The 15,972-nt window shown below is 49.9% G+C and overlaps 2 protein-coding genes across 8 annotated transcripts; one reads left to right on the top strand and one right to left on the bottom strand.

The window, feature by feature from the left end:
• The first annotated feature begins 106 nt into the window (after window positions 1-106).
• Window positions 107-6,721, top strand: MYOZ3 (myozenin 3). Of its 7 annotated transcripts, none has more exons than XM_058849147.1 (7): window positions 107-289; window positions 1,211-1,293; window positions 1,587-1,750; window positions 1,980-2,054; window positions 2,153-2,300; window positions 2,562-2,733; window positions 5,218-6,721. In XM_058849147.1, the coding sequence occupies exons 2-7, from the start codon at window positions 1,263-1,265 to the stop codon at window positions 5,378-5,380; spliced, it is 753 nt and encodes a 250-aa protein (XP_058705130.1). In that variant the 5' UTR covers window positions 107-289; window positions 1,211-1,262; the 3' UTR covers window positions 5,381-6,721. The 7 variants fall into 7 exon arrangements, with proteins under 7 accessions (XP_058705130.1, XP_058705128.1, XP_058705131.1 ...); XM_058849145.1 differs by having other exon boundaries at window positions 1,207-1,293; XM_058849148.1 differs by having other exon boundaries at window positions 1,191-1,293.
• Window positions 6,722-7,994: 1,273 nt separating this feature from the next.
• On the bottom strand, window positions 7,995-15,921 carry RBM22 (RNA binding motif protein 22). The gene is made up of 11 exons (XM_058849144.1): window positions 15,800-15,921; window positions 14,934-14,987; window positions 13,958-13,987; window positions 12,339-12,471; window positions 11,973-12,073; window positions 11,637-11,809; window positions 10,919-11,119; window positions 10,280-10,444; window positions 9,774-9,862; window positions 9,128-9,259; window positions 7,995-8,437 (listed from the first exon to the last, which is right to left on the bottom strand). The coding sequence occupies exons 1-11, from the start codon at window positions 15,851-15,853 to the stop codon at window positions 8,307-8,309; spliced, it is 1,263 nt and encodes a 420-aa protein (XP_058705127.1). The 5' UTR covers window positions 15,854-15,921; the 3' UTR covers window positions 7,995-8,306.
• Window positions 15,922-15,972: the final 51 nt, after the last annotated feature.

Below are 15,972 nucleotides of genomic sequence, written 5' to 3'. Positions count from 1 at the left end.
TGTGAGTCAGACCTGCTCCGTGCTGGGGTGACGGCATCCCGGTCCCCAAGGGTCACAGCCCTGCTCCGCCCCCTTTCTCAGCCAGAAATAACTTCTGTCCCGTGGCTGGACCTTGGCATCTGGGCTGGAGCCCAGGGCGGGTTGGGGCGAGCAGCAGGAGCCCAAGGGTGCCGTGAAGGGCCAGCAGAGGCCACCGTGTGCTGGTGGCTGCAGCTTGGCTTCATCCTCATCCCCAGTGCAGCAGGAGAAGCATCTTCTGTTCCCAGCATCTGGGGTATCCCCTGGCCAGGTAGGGAAGGTGAGGTCCCACGTGGGGGTCAGCAGGTGGATGGGTGGGGACAGGGCTTGGGGGTGTCCTTGGAAAAGGGGACACCACCACTGTGGGGATCAGGGTACAGTGTCCCTGGAGTGGGCAGAGGGAAGGACGGGGTGCAGGTCCCCAGCTTGTTGTGTGGATGGTTAATGCTGAACTCAGAGCTGGCAGGGAGCTGTGCAGCAGGCACCCCAGCCCCACAGGAGCCCCAGCACTGCAGGGCCCTTAGGGGAAGCTGCCCAGCATCAGCCGGAGCTGATGGATGCCAGATGCACCAAACAGGGTCAAACAGCCCTTGTGGAGCCGAGTGTCCCGGCAGCACAGGAGGGCTCTGCTGCAGGTGGGCAGCTCAGGGGGCTCTGCCTGGGGCTGGTTTCCAGCTGCCTCTCCACAATGGAGCAACCCAGCTGAGTGGTCCCATGACCCTTCTTGCTGCTGGCTGGGCTCACCAGGTCCCGGCAGGTTCAGGGCTGCAGCTCCCGCACCCTTGGAGCCAGCAGCTGAAAATAGCTCTGCTAAGGCGGAGGTGCTGGGGGGTGGGAGCCAGGGCCCCGCTTGTCCAGCAGCTGCTGCTCCGAGGGCGCTTGGGGCACAAGGCACACTGTGGGCAAAGACAGAGACAAGGACAGGTTTTGCCCTAAAGAAAGGCAGAGAGGAAGAATGACAGGCAGGGGCTGAGGGGCAGCGTGATTTGAGCATTCCCTGTGTCTGTTGAAGGGGACAGAGAGCGGTGCAAGGAGATGCTTAGGGATGATGCTGAACTGGGCTGATGCTTGGGGGGTGATGCTGACTAGGAGAGATGCTCAGCTGAATCCTAGCATCTCTCTGGGGCATGCCTGGGGCTGACATGTTCCCATGTTTGGTGTCACTCCTGGAGTGCCTCTCTCTTCCAGCCAGCCAGGATCCAACCCCCTCCCACAGAGCTGCCCCAAGAGCACAGCAGGAAGTGATGGCCATCATGAGACCGGGCCCTGGAGATGGTAAGGGGGTGCAGGTGTGTCACCAGCCCCAGGACAATGCTGCCTGGGGGCAGACCCAGCTCTGGTTAAGGCCACTTGCCCTGCTTTTGCTGGAACAGTCCATGCACAAGGGTGGGAGAGGCTGCTTGAACCTCTGGAGCTCCCTGACAATTCCTCACACTGAGGAAACTCCAGACCCTGGCGTGGGCAAATGGCCCAACCACAAAACAGAGATCCCAATGAGGGGATAATGGTCTGTGCCGGCTGGGGTTCCCAACACTGCAGAATCCTCAGCTGTGGCTGTGCTCTCCCAGCCTCCTCAGAACCCCAGCTGGACCTGGGGAAGAAGATGAGCACAGCACAGGACCTGATGATCGAGGAGCTCTCCCTGCAGAACAACCGTGGCTCCCGGCTCTTCCAGCAGCGCCAGAAGCGAGTGCAGCGCTTCGTCTTTGAGCATCCCAGCGGCTCCAGGCAGGTGGGTCTGAGAACAGCCCTTCCCTGGCTCTTGCAGCCTTTCCAGAGAAGGAATTGCTGCTGGGCTCAGTGGTCTCTCCGCAGGGCAGCCATGGTTGGCTGACTGCTATGCAGAGGTGAAGGGAGAGATGTCTTGGTGATGGAGATGGGCAAACCTGGGGTTCAATATCCACCAAAGAGGAGGGAGATGGTGCTGATCCCCCCCTGCACCCACTCATTGTCTCCTGCAGCTCCCAGGGCAAGGGGCAGGTGGCTCACACCACACTGGGAAAGGTGATCCAGAAGGAACAGTGAATGAACAGATGGTGAGTAAATGGAGGAAGCTCTGAGGTGCTTTCAACCACCCCAAGTCCCAAATGGGCAGGGGGAGCTCCCCTGTTCCTGCTAACTCTCCCCTCCACAGGCAGGGGAGAATGCTGAGGGCCAGGAGAATTATCACTCTGAGCTCCACGTAGCAGCATCCCCCCAAGGTGGCCCTCCAGAAGTACCCAAGAAGTCAGAGAAGGTCTTGCACATGAGCAAAGTCCTGAACCCCAGTGCCCTGGCCCCAGGTAAGTGAATGCTTCCTGCACCTGAACCCAGCACTGCTGTGATCTCAGCAACACGGGGCTGGAGGCAGTGAGCTGCTGAGGGGTCTGCCCAACCCTCCCCCAGAGATTTTATATGTACAAATACGTATCTATATCTATTTCTTATAATACACATTCCCAGTAACAGGTCTTCCATGGCCATGCAGAGGCTGAGCTGTTCCCAGCCCCCTGTCTCAGCCTGGCTGTGGCCCCAGCAGCCCACACTGTCTCTCCCTTGTGCAGGGTACTCGAGCCCCCTTAAAGAAATCCCTCATGAGAAGTTCAATGTCACTGCCATCCCCAAGGGCTACCGGTCCCCATGGCAGGAGCTCTTTGGGGACAGTGACGGTGCCGCGTATGGCAAGAACCCGCCGCCCATGAGACCCCCTGCGTGGGACTTCAGGAGCTTCAACAGGTAACAGGGCAGACACTGCCAGCCACACCAGCCCTTGGCCAAACCCTTCAGCCTCCAGGAGCACCCACCATCCTGCCAGGGAAATCCCACCATTCATGCCCACTTAATACCCCACAGGGGCACAGCGTGGGGTCAGAATGCTCTTTTCCTACTCAGGAGTGCCTCTGTGGTTCCCTGCAAAGGTTCTTGCCTCCAGCAGCTCTCCCCCAGAGCTCCTCTCAGCTCCACTACTGGGCTTGTACAGCCTTAAGCAGCTTGATCTCACTGGGTAACCTCAGGGATGAAATTTGGGAGGACCAGTTCTTACACACATGGTCCTGGAGAAGGAATCACTCCTGTTCCCAGCTGGGCTCAGCTCTGGGCTGGGTGGAGGAATGACAGAGTGCCAAGTCTCTTTCCTAATTTCAATAAGGTATTCAAGCAGCTGCTGGAAGCAGCGGGGGTATAAGGTTAATCTTCCCACAGAGTGCTAAGAGGTCACCAGATTCCATCCAAACACCTGCTTGAGCCCAAAGCCTCCGGGCCAGGGCGATTCTGGTGGCTCAGCCTGGCAAACTCCGTGCCCTGTGGGTGCTTCTGATGGAGCACAGCTGGTGCCTCCTCAGACCTCCAAATTACACTGGGTCAAAGTCTTTGCTCCCTGGAGCAAAGACTGCCAAGATAGATCTCCTTTATGGAAAGGTGCTTGGTGGGGATCCAGGAGATGGAGATCTGGTGGTAGCAAATCACCAACAGCACATGGCAGAATAATGAGAACTGAACTTTTAAGCTGAACTTCATCCCAGGGTATCAGCAAAAGGAGTCCTGTCTGTCCTCCTTCCTGAAATCCTCTGTCATGAGGATGGAATTATATTGGCTTTGGTGGCCTGGCCAAAGTCACCTTCCAGTAGACAAGCTCCCACTGGAGTTTCCCCCGGGACACAGCAGTGCTCCCCATCAGACTGTGCCAACAGCAGCTCCCTGCACCCAGGGCTGGGTTTGTGGTGTGGGGGACACAACTGCTGTACCAGCACTTGGCAGAAGGGGCTGTGGGGGACCACAACCCCTCCTTGTGGGAAAAGCCATCCTAAAGGGCAGAGATGAGCCTGGCCACCACCGTCCCTTTGCTGCTCTCCTCCCCCTCAGCCCTGGGGCTTTGCCATGTGGCTCTCCTTGAGGAGTTGGAGCCAAGGAGGTGCTGCAGGGGGAGAACAAGAAGCTGCTGCAGCCATTTGGCTCTTTTCTTTCAACATTTAGCCATGTTCCTGCCTCAGGATTTATTTATGGACAGGGACTGAAGCAAGGACATGTTTCTGAATAATACTCTACCCTGTACCATTTCTCCCCTCTCACACGCTGCCTTTCTATTTAAAGTCTTCAACTGTAATTTAATACAGATGGATGTTAAATTAACTCCAAGCCTCTTGCCACCTCCTCTGATTCTTCAGTGAAGCAGGAAGATTCAGAAAGCCAATCTGCTTTTAACTGGGCTTTTCATGTTCTTCCAAGCTGCTGGCTTTTAAATCACTTCTCAGTTCAAATACCAAACCACAGAAAAACAAACGTTTTGGAACAAACTGGCTATTGAAAAGCCAGTGGTCTTGCCTAAGGCTGAATCCCAGCACAGCTCCCATGGTCACAGGGCAAGGACAAGTCCACCATCTCCACAGCAACTGCGTTAAAGCAGGCTGATTTATCCCCAATTTTAAACATTCAGATTGTGATGCAAAAACCTGGGCCACCTTGCTAAGGTGTGCTGCCTTAAGAGAGTGAAAACTAAGCTTTGACAAAGACTCTCTTTCCCCCAAAAAAAGTTCCTAGAACAAACTTCTCTCATTTGCCTTTCCCCTTCTTATTTCTCCTCTGTTGCAAAACAGTGCCACGTTATTCATGTTCTAACAGTGCTTCCCAAAGCAAACATTCCCACTTTTGCCTCACTGATAGCTCAGCCCCCATGTGCTGCTCCAAAACCAACATTCTTGGCTTTTTGGGGGCTGGCACACTCTTCCCCAGTGTCCCTTTCCACATTTCTCCAGAAAGAGATGACAGCTCTTGCCCCCACACTGCTCTTCCTGTTAGTCATTGTTCACGAGGAGCCGTCCCAAAAGGCAGGATGGAGCCAGGGCCAATAGAGCTGTACGTGCCAGAGTGATCCAGAGCAGCACTGTCAGCCTCAGCCCTCTGCAGGACACGGGAGCTCAAGACCAGGGGTTTGTCACTGTTACTGGGCTCTGAATCTAAGCCATTCCATGTGCAGAACACTTCCACCAACACCCAGGCACCAAACTCCATTCTCCAGGCTTGCCAAAGTTTGAGTTGAGGTGTACCAGAGAACCATTTCGCTGGGCTCTAGCAGTGTCCTGGGGGGGAAGAGGAGGGTTGTAATTTCTAACAGGCATTGCTACATTGTGCTGGACTCAGTAAATCCAGGCTTATTTTTTCTAACACCTTCACAACGTGCCCAGCCTCTCCTTGTGACTAAGTGTGCTTCTCCTTGTGCTGCAGGACTCCGGCCCCGTTTGACAGGGCGTTGGTTGGTGAGCCGTTCTCTTTGCCCACCATGGAGCTGGATAACCTGAGTGTGCTGGAGCTGATTTCCCACAGGCCCAACTTCAACAGGGTGGCCCAAGGCTGGGTGCGGATCCTGCCAGAGAGCGAAGAGCTGTAGCACGTGTGCTCCCTTCCCCACGGCCACGGATGGTTCCCTCACTGGACTCGGACACACTCGCAGGGGAGGGGGGGCAGGTAAACTTTGTGAAAGCTCAGCTGGTGGGCTTGGGTTGTCATCTTTGAATGGAGTTTGACTGAGCTCGAGTGTGGGACCATTCTGAATTCCCCCTGCAGTCAGTACCAAGCCAACCAGCCAAGTCCTCGCTGTTAATCCAGCAGATCCCCGCAAGCTCCCGTACAAAACATCCCGTACAGCCTGTCCTCTTCCCTGCCTCATGGAAAACAGCAGCACTGCCAGCTGCAACACACCAAGCTGCCTCACTGCATCCTCACTGACACACGAGACCTGCTCGGACAGCTGGTGCTTTTGCAGAGAAATTCCATCCTCAGGACAACCCTGCATCTGTCATTCCAGGCAGGACACAGAGAGGAGGTGATAATGGACGAGCACTAGCAAAACAAGTTACTTGAGGCATTGGCATGCTTAAAGCAGCTACCTTGAGCTTGGCTGGACAACAAAAACAAATGAAGGAGTGGGAATCTACCTGTTTACCAACACAGCACAGCCACAATAGAGGGGAGAGGAACACTGGGAGTTGGGAACTTGTACCATTTTCCATGAGCTACAGGCTAGCACTTGGCAGCTATCTTCCCCTTCCTACCGCTCTTTGCGTGTCTCGCTTGAAATGTAATCTAGGCTCTTGGAGTGACTTAGACCAGACTTGCTTCATGCAGTTGGTCAAAGATCAGGCCCTGCCTGGACCCACTGCCCTGCAGAACCACACCATGTGAGGATGCTGCCAGCATGTTCTGGTAACTTCTGTGGGAAGGAAAAGCAGCACAACTGTGCCTCCAGAGCAAGCACGGGCTTCCCTGAGAACATGAAAATCAGCAGTGAGGATCCAACCACACCAACGTTTTCAGCAGTGACACACAGTGGGACATGCAGCTAACAACAGCCTACAGTCACCAGAACATCTGGGGAAGCCCACTCACAAAATCTGACTCAGCACAGGCCTCCTTCAATTGCTTTTGTCAGGTTCTTAATGTTACCCTTTCTTATACTCCCAAAAGCACCAGGATAAAAGTTCCTTTTTCCACCACTGTGGTTAAATGGGGCAAGTAAATGTTGTGGTAAAAATGCAGTTAGCAGCTGCCTCATATATGAGGTTTGTATTGCTGTGCAGAGCAAACCCCACACAGGGACTCTGCTGCCACAACATACCATTCAGGTGGGAAGCTCTCATTACTCTGCTTCCCACAGAAGCAGGAGGGGGCAAGTAAATGGAAAGAAATATGGTTTGTTCCTTAGAAACAATAAATCTGATGCTTAACTGCTGCCCTGTTCCAATTTCATTTCCCTGCTCTTTGTCCATCATCTGCAGAACCTAGGCACCCTGGGTAACTGGCTGGAAATAATAAATAAACTGGGATGATGTGAAGCCTTCTGCATTCCAGATCTGTCACAGCACTCACAGGTCCTGGCTATGGACACTCTGGGCCAGAGCAGGGGCAAATGGCACAGCCCTCTCCTGTCCAGCAGCAGCCTCTGCTGTCCACCACCCTGGGACAGCTCTCCCCTGACAAAAGCTGAAATAATTTCCCACACCAAAGCCCAGCTCTTTCTCCAGAGAAAGCCAGCCTTGTGGTGCCACAAGTGCTACATCTCCTCTGACAGCTTGGCAGGGCTGGCACCATGATGGGACCCAGTGGCACTGTACAGGACAGCACATGAAACTAAAAGTGGATGTGCCTGTCCTTGCCCATGCAAGGTGTTGGCTGTGGCAGCAGTCACATAAAAACCAGACCAAGTGCTCAGACACTGCACTCCAGGAAGCTGGGTCAAAGGATAGTGTTGAAAAATTCAAATATTCTTATGTACTTTAAAAAAAACAAGCAAATGAAGCTTCAGAACAGGCCCCATCCTGTTATGAAGACATCCACAAATCCACTGCATGAAAGCAGCTAATATGGAGATAAACCTAAAATCCTTCAGCCACAGACCCTGCTCAGCTGCAGGCTCTAGGCAGGATGCAGTTGCTCCTAGGCAACCACTACACTTGGAGCACAGAAAGCAAACTTTCACATCTTATCAAAGCAAGATGAAGTGGGACCCATGTCACAGCTTAAGGGGATGCTGTTTCACAGGCCTTGAGAGCCTCAAATCTCCCCAACAGCAGTTGCAATTGCATCCTGCCCTGCTGCTGCAGGCAGCACAAGTCTGGGCTCTGGGGCCAAGGGGGCTGTCCCCTGGCTAAATCAACAACTGCTGAACTGTCACTCCACATCATGCCCACACTGGCTGGGGGCTGCTCGCTTGACACAGAACTTGTCCTGCTCAGGATGTGCAGGGTTAGAAGTGATGCACTTACAGATGTGTCTTTTTTTAATCAAGAAGTCAGGAAAAAGGAGGGAGGAAAATTCTGTGCAGTGGTAAGGCCAAGCCATGGGTTTGGCAGGTCTGATGAACTCGTTTTTCAACTCTTATGTAGTCCTGTTTAATACCTCATTAGGACAATCCCTCATTAGCTATCTGACAGAGAAGACTCTATGGTTACATTTTAATAGTCCATAACATTACAACTAAAGATATCAAAAGAGCTTGAAAAGGGTTTGGTTTTGTTTTTCCAGAAGTTTATTTCAAAAGTGTGCCAATGGGATACACAGATAGCACTGTAATTCCGGTACCCCAGACCCACAGACCCCTGCCAGCCCTTCTCTGTCCCCCACCCACCCCCCACACTAATAGAAAGACCTGGGACGTATCAAGAACCCGATTATAAGTGGAGACACGGAGCTCAGCTTGCCCTGTGGCTGCAAGCAGGGAAATAAGGCGTCTCTAGCTCACCCACAGCTCAACGTATGGTGCTACCATGGTAACTAGAAAATAACATTTACTTCAAGGATGAGGGTGGCAGGACGTGCTAGGGGGTGCTGTGCTTTCCTGCGTGGGCACCCATCCTCTGGGGATCCTGGGATGGGTAGTGGATGGGGCCTGGGGCTCTCATGAAGGGAGGTGGGGGCCCCATGGTGTGGAACATGTGTGGTCCAAAACCTGCAGAAACAAAAAATTGGCAGCTTCAGGCAAAGCAACAGAAAACCTGATGTGTGTGTACTGCTGCTTCAAAGTATTGACACCACAGCTGGCTGACAGCTGTGCCTCACAGATGTGCACATCTCCCATCTCCCCAAACTCCTGCCCCTCTTTTCAGTACAACTAGGGCCAATTCCTACCAAACACATCCTTACAAATAAAAGCTGGTGGGGGGACCAGACAGGTGTTGTAACACCCATCTAAATGTTTCCTACTCAACCACAGAGCAGAGCAAATACATCTAGAAGAGTCCAAAATTCCATTTTAAAAAAACAACAAAATCTATCTCTGGATAGATATTTAGAGAGCCAAGGACATGCTGGCATTCAACCAGCTGCAAAATTACCCTTTGAAGTTCAGGTTAATGTGGCATTTACACAGCCAGCAAAAGCACTGAGTAGGTCTCAGTACCAGTAACAAGGATCTCCAACATGCCTGGGAATTTGCAAGCAAATACCAACCACAACAGGCAGCTCAGTTTAATTAAACTGTGCTGACAGCTCAGTTTAGATCATCCGTTTACACTGTGCGATCAGGGATGAGGAAAATCAGCTCAGGGCATGCATCAGTGCTGCAGCAGTGCCTGGCAAGGAGGAAGAGACTGTCTACCACTGAATTTCACACCCTCACTTGAGGGGGAAACACAGGTACCTGGAGGCGGCGGTGGAGCGATGCCAGGAGGAGGTGGCAGGGCAATGTTCACCACGGCTGAAGGGCCACTTGGAGGTAGATTGAAGTAATTTGCAGAAGCCTCCTCTTCTGCAGCTGGAGGAGGGGGGAGGGCTGCAGAAAAAGTACATATGGTTATGGAAAATCTCTCAGGCAAGACAAGCAGAGGTGTTTGCCCTCAGAGCTGGAGTACAACCCATGTTTTCACAAGGGCAAACTGTTTCTACTATTGCATGTATAAATTGGACTAAGAAGCAGAACTGCCCTGAAACCTCAGTCACCAATTTCCTTCATCTGAAACCAGCTTTACTTTGTCCACCATACAACACTCAGTGGACTAAGAAAACATTAAAAGTGTGGGTTGCCAGTATCCCTGACCTAAGTAAGCTGAATTCAGCTTTAACTTTTCACTCATCACATAAAGAACTCTCTTTTCATCAAGGACTTGCTCCTAGACAAAGCTCATCTCCTATCCAGCTGGATCAGCTGCAAACCTACTGTAACTGCTCTGGGCTCACCACTGCCTCTACCATCCTCAACAGTCACTGCTCCCAGAAGTTTAACAACAGCCTCACTCATGGAAGTGGGTCAGCATTAAGTGTTTCAGAGATGAATACAACTCCCTCACCCCCAGGGAGTCCTGGAACTGGCTCCAGCTTTATCCCCGATTCTGTAGTGCCTTCCTTGTCCTTTTCTTTCCCTCTTGCCGCCTGGGACCTGAAAAACAAACAAAAGTTTGAGAACAAGGATGAGAAAAGCAGGATAAGGAGATATTTACATTGCAGTGCCTTCACATTATCTATTTCAGATCCATTTCTTCAGGCCAAAGCTGAAAAATCCACAGAACATCAGACAGATGGTACCAAGTTTGCAAACACTGTTTACAGGAGATGGACCAGGAGCAAAGCACCAAAACTCATCCGTAATCCTCAGCCAAAAAATCCCTTATGCTACTTGTGTCATTTCCAAGCCAGATCCCACAGTAAAAAGAAAACTAAAATGCAAGAGGACTCCAGCTATTTACCAAACAAGTATCTACTTCAGCATAATGCATAATCCAATGCTGCTGGTCAGGACTGTGAAGTGAGAGAAGAACCTTGCAGATCCTCCAGGCTTCCTCCCCCCCACACTTACCTTCCCCATTTGACGTTGAGCCTGCGGCCATTGACAATGAGTTTGTTGAAGGATTTCTCAGCAGCCACCTCTGCAGCCTGTCTGGTGGCAAACTGGATGAAAGCACATTGCTGCCTCTGCACCACCGTTATCGTCCGGATCTCCCCAAACTGGTAGAAGTGATTTCTGAATGGGACAAAAAAATTATTATGATAGCCCACTCCTCCTAGTCACAGGCTATAGGGCAGGTGAAATAGGTATGCTCAGAAACTTTCTCTTCTCCATCCCTTAATCGTTAGAAATTAATCATCAATCAGTTAATCATAATTAGCCCTCTGTGCAATTATGGAACAATGAAAGCTCTGCAGCAGCTTCTTGGAGTAGCTAGCTAAAGGATACAGGACTTCCTTGTAAAAAGGGTTACACAGTATCCCAAACAGCTCAAAGGGATGACTTATCTTTAAAGAGATAAATTTTAATCAAAGCATTTGAAATGTGCCTGTTTGTTCTCCAACAAGCTGGCACTCCTCTGCGCTTTCCCACCAACCAGTTCCCTATTAAAAAAAACTGAAATCCAGATTTATTTTTGTTCCTCACTTGAAGAGCTGTTATCAAAGTGTCAAACAAAAAGGCAAGGGCAATACAAATTCACCAACACACCTGAGATCTGATTCAGTGATGGTATCTCCAAGCCCTCCAACATACAGTGTAGTAATAGTCTTGTCTTCAGGAGGATCTAGACGAGGCATGGTTGATGCTCGTTTCAGAAGTTTGTCAGCCACGGGATCATTAATTCCATAGTAACGATCTTTGATGTTCTGGTCAGCCAGAGGATCATCTGGATCTGTAGGTTTCTCATGTCTAAGGTTCAGCAAACAAAGCATTTCATAACATCAGGAATGACTGATTGGATTAAAATGACTGCCAGTTTCACTTCTCAAGCCCTCAGGTCAATTACATCCTTAACTCTAGCCACATAAACACGCTAAGATGGAACAAAGCCCTGCAAATTTCAACTGCAGCCAGGACTGCGTCAAGTTCTGAATGAATGGCGCTTCTGACAGCTCAACACTCAGCACTACAAAACACAAGATCTGGGTTTGAAACAGCCTCTTGTTCAAATACAAAGATCTCTGCTTGAGGGGACTGACGCCATGAAGGGGAAAAATTGACTAGACAAGAGGAGAGCTGCAGTCACTGCTTTGGCAAATGGCACAGCCAACTTCTCACAAACCAACTTGCCACCACAGAGATTCATTTGCTGGCACTGGATGCAAGTTCTGCCCTCACCCAAACCACTGTAGTGTCTCCTGCCCACTGTAGCATCTCCAAGGGAAGCTTCATTTGACCGTGGTGAACAGATTGACTGTGTCTGTACCTGTAGGGACACTCCTCTCCTCTCTTGCACTCTCCTTTTACCCAGAAGGAACAGATGTGAGGACGGTTGCGTTTGTAGTACGGAGTGGTTCGGGCCAGCTTCAGCAGCATGTCACTGGTAGATGTAGCTTTTCCTAGTGCACCAACTGGCCTAGTGCCATCAGAATTGGCTATCTGAAAGCAGGCAGAACACAAATAATTATGTACATATCAGCACTGAACACTAATGCACAGAATCAGAGCAAGGAAGTGGTTTTAAGAGAAGCTAGGTTATTGCTGCCCTTTCCTCCCCACACACAGCCCCCCAAAAAGCATGATCATGGCTGGCTACACTTACCTCTCGCTCCATGTTCTGGGTGTAGTACTCTTTGTTGACGTCAGATTTAGGCATTTCATCCTTAAGAGAGAGTCCTGCATCCCGGACTTGGATAGGCAAACCTAAAATGAAACAAAAACCCCCAACCAATCCATATGAACAAGCTGAAAGAGCAGAAATAGTGATTTCTGAAACCTGCAGTGACCAGAGGTAAATCAACTGCCGCTCAGAGAAACCATTCTACCCTTGAAACTCTGAAGAGACATGACCACCAAGACCTCTCAAAGACTGTCCAGTGCCAATTACATGCACACATTTAAAGTGATTTCACCAACTCCATTTCAGAGGGCAGCTCATTGTCTTGGATCAGGTATTTTGGGTACACACCATATTCCAGGTCGAGCAGGCAGGTCTGACAGACGTTCTTCAGCTTGCTGCAGGTCTGGCACACTTCTGTCTTCTTGAAGCGCATCCGCACCCCAGGGCACCAGCGGAACACTGTGAACGGCCTGGCACAAATCTGGGACAGAAAGGTGGCACTTGGTTCACTCTGCACAGAGCTACCACACTGCTTCTTGCATGGAAACAAACCCCAAACTCATCTAGCTTCTTCAAACCATAAATATAACTTCTTTGTCCTAAAGCTGACTCAGAGCTCAGGAAATATTTGTTTCTCTTTGGGGCTTTACTTTGACAGGATGAAGTTTTGGGGGAGATTTTTTTTTCCCCCCTTGTAGCTTTTCTTTTTATTTATGACAATAATCAGAGTGCAGATCTACTCAAAGATGTGGAAATTCTCTTTGATTCCAGGTGATGTCAGCATGGAGCTTCTTAGGATGAATTACAATGATGGATACATCAGGCACCAGCACAGCAGCAACCCAGAAGAGGTTATGAGTAATGCCTTAAGTTTTAGCTTTCGTATTTTTCAGATTCTGTGCTGCCCAGGTGTGTAGCTCTGAGTTTCATACTAAGTGTTAGTAAGTTCTCTTCACAGAGTAGGTAGACAAAACAATTCCTTTTCCAGCTTGAGACTAAAGGAAAACTGTTACAAGTTTCAGACCCAAAAAGAGAAACAACAGCGGAAGGAAGAGGGAAAACAAGCATGATGGGACTTCATAATCCAAAGCTGTAACTGGACAATTAACCTTGATATGCAGATGTACCAAAACTTATAAAAGTGTGGAAACTCATGACCAGTCGTTCATTTTTGTGACCATTTTGGGTTCATCTTGGGTGTAGCCCTGGCCAGGCTCCTGTACTACCCAAGGTGTATCCTTAAGGCCTTTCAATAAATACCTACTTTATCCTTTAACTGTCTAGTCTCCCTTCTAGGTCAAGCCTCTCATGAGAGCTTTGGTGCAGAAGAGTGATGCTCCCTCTTATCTCATGGATTGATGCATTCGCTTCCTCTGCATGTACAGCTCGAGTACATAATAAAATCTCAATCTGTACAGACCCCAAATTTTACCTTTTTCTCTACCTCAGATGAAAACTGACAAAAGGGCTAAGATCTCCTTTAATTCCCCTCAGTCCAGGCAACACTGAATATTTCTTCCTCTTGGAAATAATTGTGCCTTTTTTCTTGGACAGCCAACACAAATCACCAAATAGCCATGAATAACATACACAGTAAAACCCAAACTCCAGGTATTTTTCAGTTCTCAGTAAAAACAACAAACTCACACAAGAAAACATGGATCATTTAAACTGCTGTAATAACTTCAAATATAGTACAATAGTATTTTCAAAACCTCATTCTGATAAACATGAAGATTTGTTTAGACAGACTCAGGATTTGCTCAATAATTTTATTATTTTAGGACCAACTGACTTTGTCTAACAAGCACAGCAGACTGACCTAAAAATTTATGTAGTTACATAAACATTTTAAGTTAACCTAGATAAGCACTCTTCTGAAGCTGACAGGTACTTAATCATTAAAATGTATTATTCCTAGACCTGCACCTATTTTGACAGTCTTTCTTCAAAACACACAAACATACCTTGCATTCTTTTCCATATTTTTCTTTGGTCTGAAATATAAAAAAAAAAAAAAAAGAAATCATGAAATATCACAAATTCAATATAAAACATGAAACATATCACTGATACTATAACACAGTAGTTTTTTTCATAATTATACTCCGTTTAGACTCACTCACCCCTGTGTATTTGGCTTATACCTTGGAAAGTCAACAGGAAAAAAAAAATATAAATCCTGAATACTCTCAATACACTTTTGGTTTAGAAACTTTTCTAAAAACAGAGTACTTTAAGTCCCACCTCCTGTACTGATGAAAGGTGAGAATGAAAAGGAGCATTAACAGCTCTTCTTAAGGAAAGATGATGTTACATGAAATAAGCCATGGAAACAAACAGGTTTTGAAATAGACTCCATGCTAGCATTAGGGTTATGTTTCATGAGAACAACCAAATCTCTCTCAGCAAACTCTGTGGAACACAAATGTGAAGGAGATAATGTCAATGTCGGTCATAGGCAACCAGGCCAGGCAGAGAAAAGCAACATAACATGGACTGACTCACCCTGCACAGAGAAAACCAAAGAAAACAAACAGAAACTTAAAACTACCTTCATAAATCACCTTTAACTTAGTTTTAGAGATGCATGTTTGTCACATTTTAGAAATTGCACTCATTAGAATTTAAGCAGCTCACAGCTCTCCATACTGGAGTTTTCCAGTACTAAAACTTCATTTTCTACTATTTGCTGTACTCCAGACACTGGACTGCGTCATCTTCCTCTCCTTTTTGATTGATTTGTTCTTAAATCACACCCCTAACTGTGATTACACACCAACAACAGCTGGAACCAGATCCTGTTGTGCAGAACCAGCTGTTCAGGAGTGAGTGTTCACTTCAGCATCTCTGCTGTACCCAGTCCTATTTCAGTCCCCAAACCCACAGCTTTAGGGCCACCAGAGAGAGAGGGAAGGACAGCGGGGTCCAACAGGAACATACCATCCGAATATAGGGATTTTCTCCAAGACATGTCTGGCACAGGATAGGGAAGTCCTGAATCGAGCAAGAAAGAAGTCGAGAATTTGTAACAAGCTCTGCCATCACAACAGTATTCAAGTCACACTCTGAAAAATGATCTCGTTTAACTCATAAAACAGATTAAAATATGCAAATGGCAGCGGGAGAGCCGCAAGCCACAACCCAAACCCAAATTATTACAGAATGATAATCTGCTGGCTATTGTAGTTTCGAGTAAAACTTAAGAGTAACCAAATAAAAAGCATATCCTTGAGATCTGAACCTGTCAGTGCCTGGACTGCCGGAGGTGACACCACCCCCGTTATCCCTCAGCAGCGATTGCCTGCACCAGGCTCACTCGGGAGAGGCCTCAGCTCGAAGGGACACGGGCACACGGGGGGCGCAGCTCAGCCCCCGCAGCGCCGGGAGGAGCTCCCAGCCGCTACAGCCGCTGAACTCCGCCGCTGGGGAAGGGGCGGCGGAGCTGCTCGTTCCCTCTGCGCCGTAAGGAGGGCCGGGAAACCGCGGCAGAGCCCTCCCGGGCGGCTCAACCGCAAGTGGCGGCTCCCCGGGGCAGCTGGCGGGTCCCCGGGGCAGGTGATGGGTCCCCGGGGCAGGTGGCGGGTCCCCGGGGCAGCTGGCGGGTCCCCGGGGCAGCTGGCGGGTCCCCGGGGCAGCTGGCGGGTCCCCACGGAAGGTCCAACGCCGGGGCCGCCTTCCCGCACTCCCCTCGCCTCGCGGCCTTGCCGCCCCACATGCTCCCGCGGTGGAGCAGGGCCCCGCCGGCCCAGGCCCGCTCTTCTCGGCTCTCCCGGTTGTCCCGGCCCTTGGCGGCCGCCCCCGCTCACCGCATCCTCCCAGTTCTGCCGGTTGTAGGTGTTGGAGCCCAGCGATGTGGACATGGCGGCTCCGCTCCGCTGCCGGCAGGCGGCGGCCGGAAGTGACGCCACTTCCACCGGCGCAGAGACGGAAAGGCGGGCTGCGGAACGGTGACGTCACCGCGCCGCGGCCGCCGGGGGCG

This window comes from Poecile atricapillus, chromosome 13 (assembly GCF_030490865.1).
Source record: "Poecile atricapillus isolate bPoeAtr1 chromosome 13, bPoeAtr1.hap1, whole genome shotgun sequence".
NCBI classification, from domain to species: domain Eukaryota; kingdom Metazoa; phylum Chordata; class Aves; order Passeriformes; family Paridae; genus Poecile; species Poecile atricapillus.
Note: the sequence above shows the minus strand (reverse complement) of the source record. Positions and strands in the feature narration are given on the sequence as shown.